The sequence below is a fragment of the Capricornis sumatraensis genome, chromosome 16, assembly GCF_032405125.1.
Source record: "Capricornis sumatraensis isolate serow.1 chromosome 16, serow.2, whole genome shotgun sequence".
Lineage (NCBI taxonomy): Eukaryota > Metazoa > Chordata > Mammalia > Artiodactyla > Bovidae > Capricornis > Capricornis sumatraensis.
The window spans coordinates 49,049,961-49,076,383 of NC_091084.1; the positions used below are offsets into that span (position 1 = coordinate 49,049,961).

At 40.2% G+C, this 26,423-nt stretch overlaps 2 protein-coding genes across 2 annotated transcripts; both read right to left on the reverse strand.

Moving 5' to 3' along the window:
- Positions 1 to 6,689: 6,689 nt before the first annotated feature.
- Positions 6,690 to 7,637, reverse strand: LOC138092820 (olfactory receptor 56A3). The gene has a single exon (XM_068988865.1). The coding sequence runs from the start codon at positions 7,635 to 7,637 to the stop codon at positions 6,690 to 6,692; it is 948 nt and encodes a 315-aa protein (XP_068844966.1).
- Positions 7,638 to 21,114: 13,477 nt separating this feature from the next.
- LOC138092819 (olfactory receptor 56A4-like) lies at positions 21,115 to 22,056 on the reverse strand. Its single transcript, XM_068988864.1, has one exon. The coding sequence runs from the start codon at positions 22,054 to 22,056 to the stop codon at positions 21,115 to 21,117; it is 942 nt and encodes a 313-aa protein (XP_068844965.1).
- Between the last annotated feature and the right edge of the window lie 4,367 nt (positions 22,057 to 26,423).

Consider the following 26,423-nt stretch of genomic DNA (forward strand, 5'->3'; position numbering starts at 1 on the left):
GGGCTTCCCTGGTGGCTCAGCAGGTAAAGAATCGGCCTGCAATGCAGGAAACTCAGGTCCAGTCCCTGGGTTGGGAAGATCTTCTGAAGAAGGGAATGCTTCCCACTCAGTATTCTTGCCTGAAGAATTCCATGGACAGAAGAGCCTGGTGGGCCCCAGTCCACGGGGTTGGACATGACTAACACTTTCACTTTTTTCAGATCCTATTGGTTGGTTGATGATTGCTGTTGATGTGGCTCTTCCTCCCCTTGAATATAAAAAAGAAAGGAAGCTTCAGGGCCAACACTGAAGAGGGAGAGACACAATAACATCCATGACACTGGACACAGCTTTGTTCCCTGTCAGCCGTGTGTTGTCATGTAGACATAGCCGAAGTGGACCGAAGCAGGTGTTGAACACTTAGTACATTAGTGACTATTTTCATACATTCCTTTAAAACTGTGTTGTTATTTAGTCGCTCAGTCATGTTTGATTCTTTTGCCACTTCATGGACTGTAGCCCACCAGACGCCTCTGTCCATGGATTTCCCAGGGAAGAATACTGGAGTGGGTTGTCATTTCCTTCTCCAAGGAGTCTTCCCAATCCAGAGATCAAATCCACGTTTCCTGCATTGTTAGGCGGATTCTTTAGCACTGAGCCAGCAGGAAAGCCCTCTTTTAAAACTCACTAACAGAGGAAAATGAGGGACACTACCACCTACTGTGACTTGCTATTTTACTCAGCATCAGAATGTGTCTGTGCTGCTTCTTCAGTCCTCTGGATATGAGAGGGGAAATAATCCCCAAAACCCACAAACAAGTAAACATTAGATAATTAGATGGGGAGGGAGAAGGGGTTTTGCCATCAGATTTTATGGAAAATATTAAATTTTGAAAAAAAATGTACTTTGTATTTCTATTACTTCATGTAAAAAAACCCCCCAAAAAAAACCTGCCCCTGGAGCCCACTTTATGGCAGGAGCTCTGAGGACACCACCCAGACAGATATAGGGCTTGCAGGTGGTTCTTATAAATCAGTCCAGAGAGACAAGAAACAGCTCAGAGTGCATCCACCTCTCTTCACTGGACCCTTTGTCCATTTTTTTGTCTATACCTTCAGTTACCAAGTTTAGAACATGAATACCAGACTGGTTAATATTGTCTCATATTTTTTTCTTTGTACATTTTGTCTCTATATCTCTTCTGCATTATTTCTCTCATTCTTTAATTTAAATAAGCTGCATTTCTGTACCTTTATCTACATAAGTTTTTTTCTTTTTTTCCTGCAATGTCAAATCTGCTATAAATCCATTCAGTGACTTTTAATTTTTGTTCAGATAGTATTTATTTTTACTCTAGAAATTCCATTAATTTCTTCTTTAACTTTCCTTTTCTTTGCTTTTTCTCTCTCCTCTAACATATTTATAATATTGTTTTAATATTTTTAGCTTTATAATTGCATCATTTCCATAAATTTCTGAGTCTGCTTGTGCTAACTAGCTTTTCTCCTGGTTATGGGTCACATTTTCTAGCATCTTAGTATGGGTATTGGTTTTTTGTTAGATGTTGAGAATCTTACAGTATTAGAAATCTAGCTTTTTGTTGGAGAAGGAAATGGCAACGCACTCCAGTGTTCTTGCCTGGAAAATCCCAGGGATGGGGGAGCCTGGCGGGCTGCTGTCCATGGGGTCGCACAGAGTTGGACACGACTGAAGCGACTTAGCAGCAGCAGCAACAGCCTTTTGATAGTTGTTTTGGTTTAAAGTGTGTTTTAGTTCATTTGGGCTGCTGAAACAAAATATTACAGGCTTGTAATATTATCTTGTAAACAATGGAAATTTCTTTCTCATAATTCTGGAGACTGAAAGTCCAAGATCAAGGCACCAGCAGAGTTGCTTTCTAGAGTGGCCCTTCTTCCTTGTTCATTACTGGTGACTTCTAGCTCTGACCTGACATAATGGAAAGGTGAGAGGCGCTTGTGGGGTCTCGTTTATAAGAACAGTAAACCTGTTCATGAGGCCTCTACTCTCATTTGACCTTAGCACCTCCCAAAGGTCCTAGTTCCTGATAGCATCATCAGTAGGGTTTGGATTTCAACAGATCAGTGAGGGAGGGCACAACAGTTCACACCAAAGAAAAGAGTATGTGAGTTTGTTTTGGCAAGCCAGTAAGGTATGTTTTGATCAGGCTGTCCCTCTCAGGATTTGTTTTTAGCTTCTTAAGGTAGATCTCGAGTAACCTTATCTCCAGGGCTACTTTAGTATCACTAATTATATATGGCTATCCTGGAGATCCTCCTGAATACCAGGTATTGAATATAGTCTCTCCACTCTGGCTGGCTATGACAGTGTTAGTCACTCAATCATGTTCTACTCTGTGTGATCTCATTGACTGTAGCCTGCCAGGCTCCTATGTCCATGGGATTTTTCATGCAAGTATAATGGAGTGAGTTGCCATTTCCTCCTCCAGGGGATCTTCCTAACCCAGGAACTGAACATATCTCCTGCATTGGCAGTCAGATTTTTTACCACTGAGCTACCTGGGAAGCCCCTGTTTCGACTACATGAGCTTTCAAACCCACATTTACCTGTCTTTACCTGTCTCTCTTACTGTACTGTGAGCTTTTTTTGACCAGGGACAGTGTGTAATTCATCTGTTTTCTTGGAATTATGGTATAGGGCCTGGCACAAAGGAAAGAAAAACAAAAATTAATGTTTTTTCTTTTTTTAATTTCCAGTAACCAACATCTAGGTTATGGAGTTCTATTATAAAAGTAAGTACAACTTTGACAACAATAAAAATATACACTAAAGTAATACATCACAAGTAATCTTATCTTCATATACACAAAATAGGGCATACAACCATACATAAGATTTACAATTATGCAAAAAGAAAAATATAAATAAGTTTATTTCATTAGTCACTAGTATTAGAAAGTCCTCATTGACAAAAGACAATGTGTCCCTGGTCTTGGAATTAGATTCTCACTCTTGTTTTAGGTTCTACTGTAAGCAGCTAGATGTGTGGATTTTCTGCTACTTTTCTTAGCTTTAACCCACACAGCACTTCATCTAGAAGGGTTGGAGTAAAAATATAAATATTGGTTTACTGTTTTGGAGAACAGGGGTCTTACTGTTGAGCTATTATCACTGCTAGATTACTGGACTGTGGTGTGTTTTCTCTGGTTTGTGCCTGATTTTGATAATGGGGCTCCTTTTTCAGTTTTAATTTCTTCTGTATGTTTACAGTTTAGAGGATTATGTTTCTGTTTTGGCTCAAACTCAAGTTGAGCTTAGACCAAGCTCAAGTTCTGCTTAGACCTTCAAATCCTAACTTAGATTTAGGTCTGGACTTTCTGCCAAGTGGCCATGGCCTTGAACCCCTACCTTAGGTTCTTCTTGGCTATATCCTTCCCATCTATTGATGTTTCCCACTGCTTCTTGAACTACTGCTTCTTCCAGGTTCGGAGACTTAGCACTTACACACATGGACCTTGCCTATTTACTCATTTTTGCAGCCTTAGCACCATATCAAGGGTTTGTTTATGTTAGGGATAATGCATATTTGATAGATGATTGTTGTTAAATGTTGGCCCTGAATGTGCTCTACATTGTTCTCCCAGCTCAATATCCTATGTCTGCTGGGTCTGCTCTCAAATATGTCTCGTTCTTTTTGGATAGAGGAGGAAGGATGTAACTATGGGTAATGTGTGACCAAACTGCAAGGTCTCACCAACAAAATCTGAGCTTTAACATTTTAATAATAATGGCTATCAGGTTTGAAGAGACAGGTTTCCTGCTCATATGGTAGTAAATTTTAATAATCTCACTATTAAATGTTTCATAGAAAATATATTCTATTAAAATAATTCAGTTAATTTAAAATACATACACTTGTGTGTAAATAGTGTAAAAAGAAACATAAATTATGATTATTATCATCTACCTTCTGGTAAACCTTTGAAAATAACACTTATTTACTGTAGCCCTAAGCACTAATATTCCCTACTTATGATGAGTAAAACTTTTATTACATTTTTTCTTAGGCTCTATAACTTCGAAGATTTATACAGGGCTCATTTTCAACTTTGTCATTGCAAGATTTGAAGACTATATGTTGTAAAAAGCCAGTATATAAGCCATCTTTTATTTTAATCTTTACACATTGAAAGAGAAATCGCTCAATCCTGTTCGACTCTTTGCGACCCCATGGACTGTAGCCTACCAGTCCCCTCAGTCTATAGAATTTCCCAAGCAAGAATACTGAAGTGGGTTGCCATTTCCTTCTCCAAGGGATCTTCCTGACCCAGGAATCGAACCCGGGTCTCCCACATTGCAGGCAGATGCTTTACCGTCTGAGCCACCAGGGAAGCCCTCTTTACATATTTGTTCCTAGGAATTAACATTCTTAATATGCACCTTTTAATACAAGAAATCATCATTTAAAGTCTAAAATCCTGGCTTCCTTTTCTCCATGTGGCAAAGCAAAGAAAAAGAAAAATTACAACAAAGAAGAAAGAAGATAGCTGTACCTCTTTTCCAAAAAAGATTCATTTATCCCCAATTCATTTGGTCTCCTCCCCATTTGGAGTCTAGAGCTGCATTAATTAATACAGTAGCCACAAATCACATGTGTCTATAGAGCACTTGAAATGTAAATAGTTCCAACTGAAAAATGCTTTAAATATAAAATACACACTGGGTTTCCAAGTTGTTGTTGTTGCTTAGTCACTCAGTTGTATTCAACTTTTTTGTGACCCTGTGGACTGTAGCCGGCTAGACTCCTCTGTGCAGGTGATCTCCCAGGCAAGAATATTGGAGCAGGTTGCCATTTCCTCCTCCAGGGGATCTTTCTGACCGAGATCGAACTTGGGTTTCCTGTGTCTCTTGCATTGCAGGCAGATTCTTTACTGTTGAGCCACCACGGATTTCAAAGACGTAGCACATAAGAAGACTGTACACCATTTCACTATTAAATTGTTTTATATTCATTATGTACTGTAATGATAATGCTTAGATTATATTGGAGTAAATGAGATACACTATTATAATTAACATTTTAAGTTTTGATTTGGCTACCAAAAACCCAAAATTAAATATGTAGTTCAAATATTCTAGAAGACATCTTCCTTTGTATCATCCATTTTATTTTATTTTATTTTTTTTTGTATCATCCATTTTAGAGAAATAAAGCCATTGCTAACTCTGTTTACCTTGTTTATCAAATAAGTCTGTCAATACTGCTTTGATATGGGCCACAAATGTGTAAATGTATATAAACAAAACAATGTAAAGCTTTCAGACATATATTTTAAAAATGTGAACCTTGTACTGGTCTATTTTGGGACACAAAGTTGGGTAAAATTTCCTTAGTCTTGGGAAAGTATGTGCTCTAAATCTCACAATGTAGCTCATTGAAAAAATTTTTTTACATTCAAGTTTTTTCTACTGGAGAGATCTGAGCTTGATATACAAACACTGTTACCCTAATACAGATCTGTCCATAAAGTTTTAAGTTAGTATATTAATGTAATATTGTTAAAACTTGAAGACTTTAATATTTTCTAAGAGTGTCTTAAATTTAATTTAGAGGAATATTATATCTGTATTCGTAAGACCTTCCCATTTGGCACCCAGTTATGCACATTTTAGACTAGATAAGTTTTTTGTTATGCTAAAATCTTTGGGAAAATGAAATTTTGGGGAGATCTTTCATTTGAGAATTGTTATTCCTGGAATTAATGTTTGTATTCCTCCAAACGAAACTTTGAGCCACTGAAAACAGCAATAATGTTTTAATATCTTTGTACTTTAATAGCTAACAGAATTCCCAGAGATACAAGAAACTCTGGGAATGAAACTGTCCAAAGAAAAGAAAACATTGTCCATCTAGTCTGTTTTATATTTCAGAATTATTACTAGATCGTATTTATAATGCTTACAGTTCTTCAACTCATTAGCAGAGCTCTATCTGCATACCAGATACGGTGACACTCTGGATTCCAATGACAGGTGGTCATGAGAATTTAGAAGTCTCTTAAATCTAATAAAACTCATTGATAACTCATGAGCAATTCAGAAGAACATCTTGCTTTTTTGCAATGTACATTGCCAGAAATCACCTTGCTTTCTAGAAGAGAAGATAGAGACAAAGGCCCAGACAAGAACAGAGCAGGGACCAGAAACAGAATCACTGGCAAAGAAAGACAATCACGTGGTTCAAGGATGAGAGATAAAGACCCAATTAAAGACTGGTAGCAATTCTCCACCATTCAGGACTGAAATGTCAACTCTTATTTTTATTCTCCAGTATATTCCTTACCATGGAATAATAAGACATTACACATTATACAACACAATCCACCAAATATCCACAGTTGTATACTTCACATTATAAATTTTATGTCATATTAACAGTTGGCTATTCAGGAAAGTAAATCTTTCACTTTAGAGCCTTCCCTAAGAAAGCATAGTATTTTATACAAAATAGGATAGTAGGTGTGGGGGAAAAAAGGAGAAAGGGCCAAGAAAATTCCTGATTGAGGAGTGAGAGAAAGAGAAACTCTAAATGAAACTTCAGCATTATTGAAGGGAGACACATAGACAGTTCATCCAATTTGAGAGTAAAACTTATGAACTTCAGTCCACTCATCCATTATTGATTCAAAAATCATCCTATTTTAGGATGCAGAGATCCAAGTTGTCTTAATTACCAATCTTTTTTCAGTAACCTCTGGATTCCTTGCTTGATTTCCTGGGTTCGCACCCCATAGACAATGGGGTTGAGGGCCGCAGGAATAACATGGTGGAGGACATTGAGCAAGACTGGCACATCAGGGGACACCTTCTTCTTTGCCACATGAGTGAGGACAAAGACCAGGAGGATGGTGCTGAAGAAGAGGATCAGGATGAAGTGGGAGCCACATGTGCTTAGGGCCTTGGCCACAGCTCCTTCTGCCTTGAGTCTCAGAACAGCCCGCAGTATGAGGGTGTAGGAGAGGAAGATGAGGATGAGGTCAGATCCCAGCAGAGTCCAGCCTCCAGCAAACTGGTAGACACTATTGATGGTGACATCATCACAGGAGAGCCTGGACACAGACATATTAGCACAGATGCAGTTCTCAATGACATTTCTCCCACAATAATGGAGTCGTACGGAGAGGATGGGGATGGGCACTGTGAAAAGGACATTTCTGGCTACAATAAAGATGGTTGCCTTTGCAACAAATTGGTCCGTGATGATGGATGGGTACCTCAATGGTTGGCAGATGGCCACATAGCGGTCATAGGCCATGACCATGAATGTGCAGGACTCCATGGCAAGGAAGCAATTCATGATGTACATCTGAAGGAAACAGTTAAAGAAGCTGATCGATCTGAGATCAAACCAAAAGATGGCCAGGACCTTGGGGATGACAGTGAGGCAGAGCGCCATGTCCAGCATGGAGAGCAGGCTGAGCAGGTAGTACATGGGCTCGTGCAGAGAGGCCTCTAGCCGGATGGTGATGAGGAGGGTGGCGTTGGCCCCCATGGCCAGGAGGAAGAGGAGACTGAGGGGCAGGGACAGCCAGTGCTGCCAGCTGGGGGACCTGACAAAACAGTTCAGGAGGAAGTCTGAAATTTCAGTGGAGATGCTGCCATTTTGATGTGCTGTCATATTTTGTCATATATTTCTTTTAGTGATCTGTAAAATTAGGATAAAATTTAGCTACTGATTCAAGGTGCATGAAGATATTGTAGAATAAGTTGCTTTAATTAAGTGAAACTGTTGCATCCTAGCAGATTTTCCAGAGCCAAAGAAATTTATTTGTATATCCTTTGTGCCATACTACTGGTATATTCCTTTTATGTTAAAAAAATAGAACTGGAGTGATATGATTTGTCTATATATGCTGGATTTATTCAAGATTATTAGAGCTTTTAAATCTTTATAGAAACTAAAATAAGGGAGAAATAACTTAGAAAACTACTTTGTGAAAGGTGAATCTCCAAATTTGTACTCCTAAGTTTCTTCCTCTTTTTTGCTTTTATGGACTACATAGACTACCATACATATGATTGAACTATAGCAGAGACATTACGTTTCCAACAAAGGTCCGTCTAGTCAAGGCTATGGTTTTTCCTGTGGTCATGTATGGATGTGAGAGTTGGACTGTGAAGAAGGCTGAGCTCCGGAGAATTGATGCTTTTGAACTGTGGTGTTGGAGAAGACTCTTGAGAATCCCTTGGACTGCAAGGAGATCCAACCAGTCCATTCTGAAGGAGATCAGCCCTGGGATTTCTTTGGAAGGAATGATGCTAAAGCTGAAACTTCAGTACTTTGGCCACCTCATGCGAAGAGTTGACTCAATGGAAAAGACTTTGATGCTGGGATGGATTGGGGGCAGGAGGAGAAGGGGACGACAGAGGATGAGATGGCTGGATGGCTTCACTGACTCGATGGACGTGAGTCTGAGTGAACTCTGGGAGTTGGTGATGGACAGGGAGGCCTGGTGTGCTGCGATTCATGGGGTCGCAAAGAGTCAGACATGGCTGAGCGACTGAACTGAAATGATAGCAGTAAAACCAAGTAAGCAGCAGATCCTGGCACAAACTAGGGCAAAAGAAAATGACTCTAACTCCTCAGCTTCCCCAAGCTGACAATTCACTTATACTTATTTTTCTTTAATTAGGTAATTTAAAAACTATACACTGAAAATAAAGTTAGTTAATCTGCTTTTTGCCTAAAAATTCATTTTCATTTGATAGGTACAGATCCTGATAAGAATAGCTTTTTTTCTCTTTGTCAGATTTTCATATTAGTAAGATTCCTAATCTTTGGAAGAAACAACCTTAAAAGGAGAGTAAGAAAATATCTCATAGCTATTGGGGAGCAATACCTGTCATTAAAGATGAAAAGCTGATTCTTCTGATTACAATAGTGTGAAGGTGTTGAAGTCCGCCTCTAGAGTCCTTCCATCTCCAATCTGCTTCCCTTTTCCATCTTACAAACTATAACCCCAAATCTCACCATCTCCAGGATACTTTTCTTATCTGAGGATTTTAAAGTAATTCTCGAAAGAATTCATAATTCCCTGCATAGAAGCAGGGAAAATCTTGAAATGATCTTCAGAGGGTACTGGAATAATTAGCAATTCAGACAAGAATATCCACGGGGAAACCTAGTGGAAGAAGCATGATTTTCATCTCCTAAAGTGCTTTGGGATAATTATTTCTAGTAATAAGATGACATTTCTGAGAACAATGCAAAAAGATTATTTTGTCTCTTTTCCTACTAATTGACCATTCTTTTCTCCTCTTTATCTCTGGAAGGTTTGTTCCTACATGTTCTTCAATCCATGTCATTCAAAAAGCACTGAAAAACCTGTTCAACCTTAGAAGTAAAGAAGCGTCAGTTTCTCACCCTCTCCTTTTCCATCTTTGCTTGCAATCAAAACTTGCCAATTACCGCGCTAGGGCTGAAGACCTGGGGCTAATGGATACTGGTTCTAGCCAGGAGTAGGAAAAAGCCAGGAAAGTTGAAGGTTCAAGACTAAAGTGGAGACATAGACACCCAAGCTTTCTCCTAAGCTTCAGGTTAAGCCACAGCATAGCACTATGGAAGCCCTGTTTCATGAAGTGGAAATGTTGTTAGAGATCACCTAACTCCACAAAGGGCTTTCCTGGTGGCTCAGTGGTAAAGAATCCACCTGCCAGTGCAGAAGAAATGGGTTGGATCCCTGGGTTGAGAAAATCCCCTGGAGAAGGAAATGGCAACCCACTCCAGTATCTTTGCCTGGGAAATCCTATGGACAGAGGAGCCTGGCAGGCTACAGTTCATCAGGTCGTGAAAAGTCAGACACGACTTACTGACTGGACAACAAAACTGCACAAAACTCAGATAGACCTGTAAGGCATCTCTCCAAAATTATAGACATTATTGAGGGTATCCAGTGCCAGATACTTCATTGATCTTTGAGCATTATTTTCTTGTTTTGGCAGCCACAGCTTTTTGAAACCCTTTAATCTGAAAATCAATCTGATCTGAAAACTGAGGAACTATTTTCAGATCCCCACTGACCCCTAGTTGTGGTCTCTGTCCTCAGTCTGTGAAGTTATATAGACTAGGTTAAATTCCTGCTCCATGACTGAAGCGTTTGTGGGCAGAAGGTTTGCCTTAGGGCACCTAAATGACCATATTTATAGTTGTAAATACCCCCATTTTTACCAATGGGCCCTAGATGATGCATTTTCCAACTCTTCCACTATTTATTAATCTCCTATGAGCAAACTCCAGCTTCTCTGCCTCTCTATTGCCACCAAGAGATGCCACCAAAGAAGAGAAGGACAAAGGAGGGAAGGAGGTCCCAGAGCAGAGGATCTCACCTGTGCTTACTCACCTGAGACAGGAGGCAGCATCTTCCACCTGGTTTTCCGACTACTTCAGCAGTACTGACTCAGGAATAGTGAGGAACACAGATCACCAATGAAGATATAGGTCTTTCCTGTTTTCTGGTTAATCTTGGTACAGCTGCCTCTCAGGCACCCTTCACCGAGACTTGCTTGCCAAAGATGTGAAGATGGGGTCTGGCTCCCTGGATACTGGAGCCTTAGATAGTTCCTGAAGTACCTGGGGTAGTTATACCTCTGGAGCCTAAGGGACTCTGCCCCTTGGGAACTTCTCCATTGTTGCTCCCTTTGGAGCAAAAAGCCATTCTGAACTAGGAAGGCAGGCAGATGGGAGAAAAATTATCTTTTTGCTTTTCAAAAGAAAGTACTTCTAATGATGGAGTCATATATACACAGGGTGCTCTGTAGGCAATTAGTTCATTTCCTGGGTTTGCGTATCTTACATACATCCCTACATGTTCATACTAATTTGTACATGCACACTTGGTACTTCCATAGATCCAGGAACTTCACTCAGAAGTTCTCTTGGATTTCCTGCACCTGCTATTAGATAGGTACATCCTGAATCATGCTATTGAATAGATCAATGTTATCTTATCATGAATTTATCATGACATTATAATGATAAAAGTGTAAAAGAAAACTGAACAAAACATTATTGAGAAAATGCAATGCGTTTTTCAGGAAGAAAATTCTACATTAATTTTTGCTTTAAAAGATTCTTAAATGGGATTTGATTACAACTGATTTTTAGGAAACATAATTTGTTGTTTATTTTTTATTTTTGTTAATAACTTTTTAAGAATTAATCATTTATCTCAAGTTATGGGGACATGTTTTTTTCAATTTCTCTAAGGCCCTTTGCTTTATTTTTATTTCTCGTCTGCATGCTTCAACATTCCTCCTTGTTGTCTCCCTTTCGGAAAAGTAAAAACTCAAGTGCACTTAAAATGTCTTTCTAATTAGTCACTAGTATGCTTATTTAGTTCTATGCTCATTTATGGGAGGATAGTTTGGTGGTGAATTTATACAAAGGTCATAGGGTTGTAAGTCTGCTGCTACTTAATTTTCCATCAACCCTAAATATTAAAAATATATATACATGCTCCAATATGTTCATATATGTAATTCATTATTTTAAACTGCCGTTCAGTTTCTTTTATGTGCATTTGCCCTTTTTCATATAGGTAGCCAACACCCATGTGACCTATAATTAATTGTTCAGTTCAGTTCATTTCAGTTCAGTCACTCAGTCGTGTCTGACTCTTTGTGACCCCATGAATCACAGCACTCCAGGCCTCCCTGTCCATAACCATCTCCTGGAGTTCACTCAAAGTCACATCTATCAAGTCAGTGATGCCATCCAGCCATCTCATCCTCTGTCATCCCCTTCTCCTCCTGCCCCCAATCCCTCCCAGCATCAGTCCTTTCCAATGAGTCAACTCTTCCCATGAGGTGGCCAAAATCCTGGAGTTTCAGCTTTAGCATCATTCCTTCCAAAGAACACCCAGGACTGATCTACTTTAGGATGGACTGGTTGGATCTCCTTGCAGTCCAAGGGACTCTCAAGAGTCTTCTCCAACACCACAGTTCAAAAGCATCAATTCTTTGGCGCTCAGCTTTCTTCACAGTCCAACTCTCACATCCATACATGACCACAGGAAAAACCATAGCCTTGACTAGATGGACCTTTGTTGGCAAAGTAATGTCTCTGCTTTTTAATATGCTATCTAGGTTGGTCATAACTTTTCCTCTAAGAAGCAAGTGTCTTTTAATTTCATGGCTGCAGTCACCATCTGCAGCGATTTTGGAGCCCAAATAAAAAAGTCTGACACTGTTTCCACTGTTTCCCCATCTATTTCCCATGAAAGGGTGGGTCCAGATGTCATGATCTTTGTTTTCTGAATGTTGAGCTTTAAGCCAACTTTTTCACTCTCCTCTTTCACTTTCATCAAGAGGATTTTTAGTTCCTCTTCACTTTCTGCCATAAGGGTGGTGTCATCTGCATATCTGAGGTTATTAATATTTCTCCCGGCAATCTTGATTCCAATTTGTGCTTCTTCCAGCCCAGCATTTCTCATGATGTACTCTGCATAGAAGTTAAATAAGCAGGGTGACAACATACAGCCTTGACGTACTCCTTTTCCTATTTGGAACCAGTCTATGGTTCCATGTCCAGTTCCAACTGTTGCTTCTTGACCTGCATACAGATTTCTCAAGAGGCAGGTCAGGTGGTCTGGTATTCCCATCTTTTTCTGAATTTTCCACAGTTGATTGTGATCCACACAGTCAAAGGCTTTGGCATAGTCAATAAAGCAGAAATATATGTTTTTCTGGAACTCTCTTGCTTTTTCAATGATCCAGCAGATGTTGGCAACTTGATCTCTGGTTCCTCTGCCTTTTCTGAAACCAGCTTGAACATCTGGAATTTCACGGTTCACATATTGCTGAAGCCTGACTTGGAGAATTTTGAGCATTACTTTACTAGTGTGTGAGATGAGTGCAATTGTTTGGTAGTTTGAGCATTCTTTGGCATTGCCTTTCTTTGGGATTGGAATGAAAACTGACCTTTTCCAGTCCTGTGACCGCTGCTGAGTTTTCCAAATTTGCTGGCGTATTTAACGCAGCACTTTCACACCATCATCTTCCAGGGTTTGAAATAGCTGAACTGGAATTCCATCACCTCCACTAGCTTTGTTCATAGTGATGCTTTCGAAGGCCCACTTGACTTCACATTCCAGGATGTCTGGCTCTAGGTGAGTGATCACACCATCATGATTATCTTGGTCGTGAAGATTTTTTTTGTACAGTTCCTCTGTGTATTCTTGCCACCTCTTCCTAATATCTTCTGCTTCTGTCTGCTCATAGCAAACACCCTCTTCCAATAACACAAGAGAGGACTCTACACGTGGACATCACCAGATGGTAAATACCCAGATCAGATTGATTATATTCTTTGCAGCCAAAGATGGAGAAGCTCTATGCAGTCAGCAAAAGCAAGACTGGGAGCTGACTGTGGCTCAGATTATGAACTCCTTATTGCCAAATTCAGACTTAAATTGAAGAAACTAGGGAAAAGCACTAGACCATTCAGGTATGACCTAAATCAAATCCCTTATGATTATACAGTGGAAGTGAGAAATAGATTTAAGGGACTAGATCTGATAGATAGAATGCCTGATGAACTATGGATGAGGTTCATGACATTGTACAGGAGACAGAGATCAAGACCATCCCCATGGAAAAGAAATGAAAAAAGGCAAAATGGCTGTCTGAGGAGGCCTTACAAATAGCTGTGAAAAGAAGAGAAGTGAAAAGCAAAGGAGAAAAAGAAAGATATAAGCATCTGAATGCAGAGTTCCAAAGAATAGCAAGAAGAGATAAGAAAGCCTTCTTCAGTGATCAATGCAAAGAAATAGAGGAAAAGAACAGAATGGGAAAGACTAGAGATCTCTTCAAGAAAATTAGAGATACCAAGCGAACATTTCATGCAAAGATGGGCTCAATAAAGGACAGAAATAATTAATTGTTAGCATAAATTAATTACCTCTATTGTCAATATCATCGTACAACTCTCTTTATGGACTCAGTAACTGTATATATGATTTTTTCAGTTATAAAAATATACACATATTTAAATATAAATATCGGGTTTTCCTGATGGGTCAGACAGTAAAAAATCTTCAGGCAATGCTGGAGACTCAGATTTGATCCCTGAGTCATGAAGATCTCCTGGAGAAAGGAATGGCTACGCACTCCACTATTCTTGCCTGGAGAATTCCATGGACAGAGGAGCTAATTTGAGTAGGAATTACCAAATTTCTCTCCAAAATATTTACAAAATCCCAGAAGAAATTCCTGACATTTTTTTGTATTTTTCGCATTCTTTACACCATTTGATACTTTTTTGGAAAACTCAATGGATGTAAAATATCTCATTATTTTAAATTTATTTTCTTCTGATAATTGAGCTTTCTTTATGTATATTTATCCATTTGTTAGTTTTGTAGTATGAATTACATATTCACATCCTGTGCCTTCTGTTTCTGTTAATTGCTGTTTTCCTTGCATATTAAAATTTTTTTCTTGTGTAATTATATATTAAAGCCCCTGTTGACTAGATGTTGTTAATATCCTCCTGGTCTGTCATACGGCTGTCAATTTTAGTGCATGCTGTCCATTACTTAATGAAAATCTTTAAATTTGATCAAGTCAAGCTATTTTTCTATAAATAGATTTTCTTTGAGGATTGTATTTCCAGAACATTCCACAAAATCACAAAGTTTTGTTTAATTTTTTGGTTTGCCTTAATGTTTAATTTAAACATGTTATCATGTTTCTTACTGATATATTGACATCTACTTGTGGTTTATATTGTCAAGAGTTAGAAGTATTATTTAGTATGCACTGCTATAGTCATATGAGGTGTGAAAATACAAATAATACTGCTTGTTATTTTTATAACTGTTTTCTACTGTGAGCCAGTCTCAACCATGGCCCCTTTTTGGTATCTAGACCTCCCCATGATCCATCAAGTAGTGGGTTAATGCCTGAAGAGCAGGGTCTACCAGTGCCTAGCTTTAGAGCAAGGCCTAAGTATCTTCTGTTTTGTTGGTGGAAGTGCTTTACTAGTTACTAAGTATTTTTTGAATACCACTCCTGTTTATAGTGTTAGATATGACTCTACCTTTATTATTCTCCACATAGGAACAATTGATCCTGTTTCCACTGATTTAAGTTCAGTTCAGTTGCTCAGTCGTGTCCGACTCTGCCACCCCATGAACTGCATCATGCCAGGCCTCCCCATCACCAACTGCCAGAGTCTACCCAAGCCCATGTCCATTGAGTCTGTGATGCCATCCAACCATCTCACCCTCTGTCGTCCCCTTCTCCTCAGCTTTATTACATACCAGATTCTAATTTATACAGGTCTCTGTTTCTGTTCCATCACTGGTGTGTCCGACTTTACTTAAAAGCAGTGACACAATATTTTTATTAGTAATGCTTTGTAAGTCATACTATTATAGAGCAAAGTGAGTTCCTATTAGAATTCTATCTAAAAAATTTTAGGGATTTTTATTTATTATTATTATTATTTTTAATTTAAATTTATTTAATTGGAGGCTAATTAATTTACAATACTGTATTGGTTTTGCCATATATCAACATGAATCCACCACAGGTGTACACGAGTTCCCAATCCTGAATCCCCCTCCTACCTCCTTCCCCGTACCATCCCTCTGGGTCATCCCAGTGCACCAGCCCCAAGCATCCTGTATCCTGCATCGAACCTAGACTGGTGATTCGTTTCTTATATGATAATATACATGTTTCAATGCCATTCTCCCAAATCATCCCACCCTCTCCCTCTCTCACAGAGTCCAAAAGATTGTTCTATACATCTGTGTCTCTTTTGCTGTCTTGCATACAGGGTTATTGTTACCATCTTTCTAAATTTCATATATATGCGTTAGTATACAGTATCGGTGTAGGGATTTTTAGATTTTTATTCTCTACACATCTTTTCTAATCAGCATCACTTCTGCCATATTCTTTTGATTATGAGTGAATCACTAAAGCCAACCCAGATTCACAAGGAGGGACAGTAAACAACTTCATGGAGAAGTATAAAACAATTTGTGGTCATCTATAAAACTTTCACAGGTAATGTTAATTTTTCTGCTTGGTGATTTTCTTTCTTTATTACTAAAATTGCTACTTTGATTTACTTATGTTTCTCTGTCCTTTTATCTTTAATGTCAACTCTCCCAAATGCCAACAAATATCAGAATCCCCGAGCTTGTTTAGGAATCTATCTAATCACATGCAGCCTTAAGAGTTTATTCTTTTCCTCTGATATCACCGTCAGGGTTCACAAGAGTCTCATGGCATCTAGTTAAAATATGGCCTATTGTGGTGACCTGACGAACAAGGGGTGAAGTCACAGTGGCCACATCCTGTTTTTCCCTAAGGTGATATCCTATTTTTCCCTTCTGGTGCTAGTTTTTCAAGACTACATGTCCACCCAACCCATGAGACCCCTTCAACTACTTGACCACAAGATCCCAGCTGCGGGCCAAAGATAAACTGAGGCCCCCTCCCTCCGGGGCATAATTTCCCATTGATAGGGTATAAGAAGGGTCAGCTGTAAAAAGAGAGCACTAGTTTTATTCTAAAGCCAGTCACTTTCATTCTTTCTATAATAAATCTTTCTCTGCGTGAATGTCTGGCTTGCTCTCTTTTTCTCCATGCTTGCCTTACAATCACCATAGTATATGTAGGAGCTTTCTTTATTAGGATCTAATTTGTCTCTTTACAACACCTTTCAGTTTTACATTTTAAAAATATATGAGCAATTCTTCATTTCCATTCATTTATTTCCTTATGTAATTTTTTATTAGACCAAATTTACATTTTGGCCCCTTTGCACAAAGTCTTTTAATCATTCTCTCTTCCTTATTTCTGCATCTTCTGACCATTATTTACTATGACTGGGAAGTTTTTTTTTTTGGTTACAGACAGTTCATTAATTCAGCTCTCAGCTCTTCAACTCATCCACTGGATGCCTCACGTCAACTATTTTGTTCCTGAATTTATATTTCCAATATCTTCCATTAATTCTCTGAGGGCATCAATGCTTTTACTTACCAAATAATTGCTTATTTTGTACTTTCATGCTAAATATAGCCAACTTGTCTGCAATAGTTATTTTTTCTAACTAGTCATTAATTCTGATGCCTACAATGTGTGTTGTTTAGTTCATTGCCTTTATTTCATAGTGCTTGTTATTTTCTTATTTTTTAAAATCTTGTTCTCATATTTCCTTAAGATATGAATACTTTGTTTAGTCTAGTGCACCTAGGGGTAGAGGGAATCAGGGATAAAAGAGCAAGTTCCAGGCTGTGAATCCTCCAGGTGAGCTTTGTGATTGTCAGAGAAATGCTTCCTTGCCTCCTGGGCATTAATATTTCTTGTTTTCTACAACTGAGGCAAACAGGCTTGTTAGTTAATCACCAATTATATCTGCCCCAGCACTTCTCTTTTCAGGGTCTACTATTAAGTAAGATTATACAGACCTCAGTTGAAACTACAGAGGGCCTGCTCTGTGCTTACATATATCTCAGCCATGACAAACACTCCGCAGCTTTCTTCCCTCTCAACAACTTCAGAAATGGCACCACAATCTCATGCGAATGCATGGGCGAAGTAAAGATTGCCATAAAATTTATCTCTTTCACCTAGTTTCCTCTAAGGCTGATCCTCTCCTGTTCCAAGTGCTAGGGATGAAAATGACTTCAAAATGTTCATAGGTTTTGTATTGTATTCTGTGATTCAAAATTTCTCTGATATCATTAGCATATTAAAGATCTGGGGTAAGAGGCAGGTTGCATTTTGTTAGATGTTTTTCTGTATTTACTGAGGTGATTATAGGGGCTTTTGTTTGTTAATATAGTGAAATATTTTAATTGATGTTTGAATGTTAAATCAACTCTGTATTCCTGGAATTATCCAAACTGGATCTTATCTAGTTCTGTTTGCTCAGTTGTGTCTGACTCTTTGTGACCCCATGAATTGCAGCACGCCAGGCCTCCCTGTCCATCACCAACTTCCAGAGTCTCCCCAAACCCATGTCCACTGAGTAGGTGATGCCATCCAAACATCTGATCCTTTGTCTTCCCCTTCTACTTCTGCTTTCAATCTTTCCCAGCATCAGGGTTTTTTCAAAAGAGTCAGCTCTTTGCATCAGCTGGCCAAAGTATTGGAGTTTCAGCTTCAGCATCAGTCCTTCCAATGAACACCCAGAACTGATCTCCTTTAGAATGGACTGGTTGGATCTCCTCGCAGTCCAAGGGACTCGCAAAAGTCTTCTCCAAAACCACAGTTCAAAATCATCAATTCTTCGGTGCTCAGCTTTCTTCACAGTCCAACCCTCTCATCCATACATGACCACTGGAAAAACCATAGTCTTGAATAGACGGACCTTGGTTGGCAAAGTAATGCCTCTGCTGTTCAATATGCTATATAGGTTGGTCATAACTTTCCTTCCAAGGAATAAGCATCTTTTAAATTCATTGCTGCAATCACCATCTGCAGTGATTTTGGAGCCCAGAAAAATAAAGTCAGCCACTGTTTCCACTGTTTCCCCCTCTATTTCCCATGAAGTGATGGGACCGGATGCCACGATCTTCGTTTTCTGAATGTTGAGCTTTAAGCCAACTTTTTCACTCTCTTCTTTCACTTTCATCAAGAAGCTCTTTAGTTCTTCACTTTCTGCCATAAGGGTGGTGTCATCTGCATATCTGAGGTTATTGATATTTCTCCCAGCAATTTTGATTCTAGCCTATGCTACGTACAGCCCAGCTGATAATCCCATCTCTTTCAGAATCTTCCACAGTTTATTGTGACCCACACAGTCAAAGGCTTTGGCATAGTCAATAAAGCAGAAATAGATGTTTTTCTGGAACTCTCTTGCTTTTTTAATGATCCAGCGGATGTTGGCAATTTGATCTCTGGTTCCTCTGCCTTTTCTAAAACCAGCTTGAACAAATCTGGAAGTTCACAGTTCACTTATTGCTGAAGCCTGGCTTGGAGAATTTTGAGCATTACTTTACCAGTGTGTGAGATGAGTGCAATTGTGCAGTAGTATGAGCATTCTTTGGCATTGCCTTTCTTTGGGATTGCAATGAAAACGGACCTTTTCCAGTCCCGTGGCCACTGCTGAGTTTTCCAAATTTGCTGGCATACTGAGTGCAGCACTTTCACAGCATCATCTTTTAGGATTTGAAATAGCTCAACTGGAATTTCATCACCTCCACTAGCTTTATACATAGTGATGCTTCCTAAGGCCCACCTGACTTCACATTCCAGGATGTCTGGCTCTAGGTGAGTGATCACACCATCGTGATTATCTGGGTCATGAAGCTCAGCTCTTTTTTGTACAGTTCTGTGTGTTCTTGCCACCTCTTCTTAATATTTTCTGCTTCTATTAGGTCCCTATCATTTCTATCCTTTCTTGAGCCCATCTTTGCATAAAGCTCAAGATTCAGAAAACTAAGATCATGGTATCTCGTCCCACCACTTCATGGCAGGTAGATGGGGAAACAGTGGAAACAGTGTCAGACTTTATTTTTTGGGCTCCAAAATCACTGCAGATGGTGACTGCAGCTATGAAATTAAAAGATGCTTACTCCTTGAAAGGAAAGTTAAGACCAACCTAGATAACATATTGAAAAGCAGAGATATTACATTGACAGCAAAGTTCTGTCTAGTCAAGGCTATGGTTTTTTCAATGGTCATGTATGGATGTGAGAGTTGGACCATGAAGAAAGCTGAGTGCCAAAGAATTGATGCTTTTGAAGTGTGGTGTTGGAGAAGACTCTTGAGAGTCCCTTGGACTGCAAGGAGATCCAACCAGTCCATCCTAAAGGAGATCAGTCCTGGGTTCATTGGAAGGACTGATGCTGAAGCTGAAACTCCAAAACTTTGGCCACCTGATGAGAAGAGTTGACTCATTGGAAAAGACTCTGATGCTGGGTGGATTGGAGGCAGGAGGAGAAGGGGATGACAGAGGATGAGATGGCTGGATGGCATCACTGACTCGATGGATGTGAGTCTGAGTGAACTCCGGGAGTTGGTGATGGACAGGGAGGCCTGGCGTGCTGCGATTCATGGGGTCACAAAGAGTCGGACAGGACCGCGTGACTGAACAGAACTGAACTTGCATGAAATGTTCCCTTGGTAGGCATAGCAGTAGCCCATTCCAACAGGATTGTATTTTGGGAATTGCCTAGGTCAGGGGTCTCCGAACTTCGGGATCTAACACCTGATGATATGAGGTGGAGTTGATGTAATAATAATGGAAATAAAATGCGCAATAAATTTAATGCACTTGAATATTCCTGAAACCATCCTCACCCTCAGTCTGTGGAAAAAATTATCTTCCACAAAACTGGTTGGGGATCACTGGTTAGAGCAAACATAGGGGCATAAATTATACAGTCGGTTGCCCCAGACCTTATTTTGCCTACCTCATTTAAATGACTTTCCTTCTCTTCTCGTTAATGGCCTTAAGGAGGTTCCAGGCCTAGTAATGAATATTACTACGTTGTGCAAGCTAAAATGTTGTCACATTACAGCGTTAAGTCATGAGTGAACTACAAAGATGGAGGCAGAACTTTAAGCAGTGTATGTGGTCATCAACTTGATGTACAGGGAGAATTAGCAAGACTTGACAATCAGAGGCAAAGAGGCTTTGGGGAAGAAGCATGTGAATACTCCCATGGGATCTGGCAAAAAACATGCAAATCTAATGGTTCATATTAATGACCACCAAGGAGCTTGTATCAGGGAAGAGGAGGTGAGGAACAATGGGGCAGCTAGAGGTTTAACAACATAACCTAGGCTGCTTAGTCAAGACCTCAGTTCAGTCACTCAGTCATATCCAACTCTTTGCAACCCCATGGACTGCAGCATGCCAGGCTTCCCTTTCCATCATCACTTCCTGGAGCTTGCTCAAGTTCATGCCCATTGAGTCAGTGATGCCATCCAACCATATCATCCTCTGTCATCCCTTTCTCCTCCTGCTTTCAATCTTTCCCAGTATCAGGGTCTTTTCAAATGAGTCAGCTCTTTGCATCATGTGGCCAAAGTGTTGGAGTTTCAGCTTCAACATCAGTCCTTCCGATGAAATTATTGCCTGTTAGCAATTTCTGTTCCCAATTTTTTGGCCTGTCGCATTTTACCTCTTATAACCTCCTGAGAAGTTTCTGGATTCCCTGCTTGATCTCCTTGGTTCTCACACCATAAACAATGGGGTTCAGAGCTGGGGGGATGAGGTGGTGCAGGATGTTGAGCAGGATGCTGACATCGGGGGGAATCCTCTTCCTGGCCAGGTTAGTGATGACCAGGACCAGCAGGACTGTGCTGAAGAAGAGGATGAGGATGAAGTGGGAACCACAGGTGCTCAGGGCCTTGGCAGCAGCTCCCTTAACTTTGATCTTTAGCACAGCTTTCAGGATACAAGAGTAGGAGAGAATGATAAGGATGAGGTCAGAGCCCAGTAGGGTCCAGCCTGCCACAAACTGGTAGAGCCGATTGAAGGTGATGTCATCACAGGAGAGTTTGGACACAGAGAGGTTAGTGCAGATGCAGTTCTTGATGATGTTCTCTGCACAGTATCTGAGTCTGGCGGAAAGGACTGGAACTGGGAGTGACGCAAGGGCATTCCGGGCCACTACAAAGACGGTGGCTCTGGCCACAAATTGGTTAGTGATGACAGACGGGTAATGCAGAGGGTGGCAGATGGCCACATAGCGGTCATAGGCCATGACCATGAATGTGCAGGACTCCATGGTCAAGAAACTGTTCATGATGAACATCTGGAGGAAGCAGGGAAAAAACCCAATAGACCTGAGGTCAAACCAGAAGATGGCCAGGACCTTGGGGATGACGGTGAGGCAGAGCACCACGTCCAGCAGGGAGAGGAGGCTGAGCAGGTAGTACATGGGCTCGTGCAGAGAGGCCTCCAGCCGGATGGTGACCAGGAGGGTGGCGTTGGCCCCCATGGCCAGGAGGAAGAGGAGACTGAGGGGCAGGGACAGCCAGTGCTGCCAGCTCTGGTAGTTAGGGAAGCAGATGAGAAGGAATTCGGAGACTGGGGGAGAGGAGTAGTTGCTGGGTGATGCCATGCAGCATATCCTGATCACACTGGAAATCCAGAGTCCTTAAAATGTAGAACAGAATGTAGCACCATGGGAAGTGTATGTTGTAATTGTAGTAAAACTTGGGTTTTCACTAGAGCTCTGAAACTGCCTCAGTGATGATTTCAAGTCATCCTCATCATTGTTAATCATTGCTGACATTTAACTAAAAACTTACCATGCATGTGGTATCATGCCAAATACTTTATATGCATTATATCACTTCCTCTTTTAAAAACACGAAAAAGTAACTAATATTATTATTTTCATAGATAATGAAGGGAACAAGAAAAGGGAGGCTGAGCACTTTGATCAAAATTGGAAAGCTAGAACATAAGCCACATTCCCTGGTGGCTCAGATGGTAAAGAATCTGCCTGTAATTCAGGAGACTTGGAGTCAATCCCTGAAGAAAAGAATGGCAACCCACTCCAGCATTCTTGCCTGGAGAACTCCATGGACAGAGGAGCCTTGTGGGCTACAGTTCATGGTGTCACAGAGTCAGACATAACTGAGTGACTAACACACACACAGACACACAGACACACACACAGACACACACGTGGCAAAACCAAACTGAAAACCAGGGAATCTGATTCTAGAGCCTGTGCTTTCAGCCCCTGTATAAGATTTAGCCTCATTCAGCACAAATACTTAACTCAGCTTTTCCTTTCCTCAGAGTTTACAAGGAAGAGAGCTCTGTTCAGCTGATTCTAAAGGAGCCAAGCCCTTTGCTCCATACAACTGGACAGGGATTGACTTCAGGATTCTTTATTTTCAGTATTCAGGAAATATTGGATTAGAGGTGGAGCAGCCCTTTGCACCATCCCAGGACAACAATTTCGTCCAGCTCCAAAGAGGATTTCACTTCAAGGTATAATGTTTATCATTCTTTTACTGGATTAACTGCTATTGCTTCTCTTTGTGACATTTCAAGAGTGTTTTATTAGATTTGAGTCCTTTAGAAAAGACTGTGAATTTCCTATTCTCGTGACAGAAACAGTATCGCCAGGTACACCAGGAGGTTACCAAAGGTGAAATAGAAGTTTTCAATAGTTAGTGAGTAAGTTTTCAGCATATAAACTCAAATAGGGCTTGCTTACCTGGTGAGCAAAATTATCCATGAATCCTTGGGACCAGGATCCAATTATTTCAGCATATGGAATCTGTGTTCTGAAAATTTAGCTGCTGTGATTCTAGTTGGGATTTTTTTTTCTTGGTGTTGGGTTCTGGCTTAACTCCCTCACTGCTATACAAAAATCAGACTGACCAACACTAAGAAGAGTGGCGACAATGACTCCAGCACCTGAAGACCAGGAAAGAGCCAGGGATGCGGGGATGGGAGAAGCAGCCCAGGAGACATACACTCAGTAGACTTGGGGCTACTGATGCTGCTCATGTATCCCACCTGAGCCGCCGCCTCCAGGAGAGTGACGTGTGTATGAGAAGGTATCAGATGCTGGCTGCCAGAGAAGGAAATGAAGGGTTTTTCTTGATCCAAAGAATTTCACTTTCAATATCCTAGACTTTCTAAATACAGACTATGCAATAAACAAACACAACTTTCTACTCAGTGTAGGGCTTTAGGAAACCAAAGATTCAGGGGCTCAAGGGTCAAATCTGGGGTAGGGACAGCTATGTATTAGCTCAGTTCTGTATTTCCATTTGTTTTATTTTTTTAATTTTACTTATTTTACTTTACAATACTGTATTGGTTTTGCCATACATCAACATGAATCCACCACGGGTGTACATGAGTTCCCAATCCTGAACCCCCCTCACATCTCCCTCCCTATACCATCTCTCTGGGTCATTCCAGTGCACCAGCCCCAAGCATCCTGTATCCTGCATTGAACCTAGACTGGCGATTTGTTTCTTACATGATATTATACATGTTTCAATGCCATTCTCCCAAATCATCCCACCCTCTCCCTCTCCCACAGAGTCCAAAAATCTGTTCTATACATCTGTGTCTCTTTTTGTATTTCCATTTGCGATTAGAGAATTTATTCTTAGTATGAATCAGAGAAATAAGGAGGATAGAAAACATACCTATCTCTTCTAAAAAGCCTTCTCCTTCTCATTAATCAAGTTCTAGATTCTCAGAGTGACTGAAACTATTTGAAAAGTCAAGAAAATGATCAGTGCCTTTTCAGATCTGATCTTGTTTGGCATATAGATGTGTAACGTGGATTAAGTAAAAATGATTATTTTCAGGGAAATTAACTAATAGAGAAAACTTGACTTATAAACATATATAACACATCTTATAATTGTGGTTATAGTAAAAATGATCTTACAAGCAGTGGAAAAGAGACAAAAGTACAGATGAATGAAGCAATGTTCTGTAGTTGAAAATCTGAGTTCCAGCTCTGGCTCTCATACTCATTACATGACCCTGAAGGCTATTTAAACTCTTTGGTGCCTGATTTTCTCATATGTGAAACAGATAAATGATACTTAGCTTTGCTGTTGTTGTGGGGACAGAAAGGATTATTTCCTGAGACCCTATTAGCCCAGGGACATAACAAGCTTAAAGCATCTGAGAAGGACACATAAAATGGTTATATTCATCTGGGGAGAGGGGAGGGTTACTCTTGTAGGCAACGGCAAGAGAAGAAAGGTCTGCCTAGTTGGATGTTCAGTAATGATTAATGATGAGGTATTAGGGGCCAGTAGATCTTAAGGTCTTTGTGGGAGAGGAGGTAGGTGAGCAGAGTATCAGGAGACAAGGTTTAAATGTGAGCAGGAGCATATGCAGCCATTCACAGCCCACCTGGCAGTAGGCATTGTCAGGTACATCCTAAGGAATCAACAGAGAATTTGACACAGGGAAGTGCCATGCTACAGATGGGACAAAGGAGAATCACACACCAGCCTTTTAGAGAATCCTGAAGAGTCCAGAGGAAAAGTGATCAATATCTGAACACAGGCAGGTAGCTGGAGAAGGAAGGATATATTAATATTTGAGAGGTGAGAAGGACACCTAGATTTAGTGTAAGGAAGACTGAAGGCACAGAGAAACTGGAGTCAAGAACATCATCAAAAGTCTTTTAACAGACACAGGGAAGAAATGTCCTTTTCAGACCTCATATAACACTAATGTAGTATAGCAATATACTTTTAGTCCCATCTTAGAATCCTTTTAAATTCCTCAATAGCTGGGAACATTTTTTCTCTATATACATATTCTCCTCAATGAAACTCAAGCCTCTTAATATGAGAAATGAGGACTTGTTGGCCATCTGCGGCATTGCTTTGATCTTCAATACTCCAATTTCATTAATTACTCCACTAATTCTATTAGTTACACTCACAGACTGATATTTACAAAGGAGTGGTCATAATGGTTCCTTATTCCAAGTGCTAAAGAACAGGACATGATCCCTGACCATGAAATGTTGAGAGTTTGGAAAGGACAGATAAGTCTTAAATAAGCCAAATGATAACAGAAAGTCTGAACCTAGCTATGATTGACTAGAAACAGAGTGATCACTTTGGCTCACAGATGTGTTTAAGACAAGAGAAGAAAGGAAGGTCCTGACCCAGCCGGGCACACCACCTTGGTCTTCTAGCCGTGATATGGATGGGGGCTTTGAGTCTACAGTTGTTTGAGGTCAACAACTTTGTATGGCCACAGGATCTAAGTGTGTTGACAGAGTCAACATCTATATCAGGCCCTATTGAAAGATTTCATCTTCTTTTCATTCCAGGCTCCTGGACTCACCTTTCTTCATTGTCTCCTTCCTCACAATTTTCCTGGCCTCAACTAGGACTTACCAGCTTCCAAAGTTTGCACTGCCTCTATTTCTGGTTGTTGGAAAAAACACCTGAACTGGCCTCTTCAAAGGCTCTAGAGGCTGATTTTATGGCCTCTGGCTCCTCTGTGCTCCTTCCATCTCCATTACTTTCAATGGTTGGTGCCCTTGTTAGACACCTGGACCCCGAGGCCCTATGGTCTGTTTCCCAGGAGAGTGTATTGTCAAAGACTTAATTCAACACTGTGTACAGAGTGAGAGAGATCAAAGGCTCTTGGGGAGTCTGAATAAAGGAAAAACACCCCAAGCAAAGAAGGGTAAGAAAGCTGAGTGATGAGAATCTTTTTGGGAAAAATTTCTATGGTTGCACCAGTGGGGAAGGAACTGAATTAATTACCCTCAGAAGGAGATGACAAAGTTACATCCTTGGTAATCAAAGGAACAGGGGCCTCCAAGCAGCTTGGACTGTGGGCAACTTTGGGGGCCAGGAAGTCAGAAATGTTCTTTACAGGGAGGAAGGACTTATTTCCTCTTATAATGGTGTGAAATAATCTTCAGTGTGCAACATGAGAAAATGACACTAAGTAGGAAATGTCTGC

Excerpts from the sequence above, each read along its gene's own strand:
- LOC138092820 (XM_068988865.1), bottom strand. The coding sequence starts at position 7,637 with ATGACAGCACATCAAAATGGCAGCATCTCCACTGAAATTTCAGACTTC.
- LOC138092819 (XM_068988864.1), bottom strand. The coding sequence starts at position 22,056 with ATGGCATCACCCAGCAACTACTCCTCTCCCCCAGTCTCCGAATTCCTT.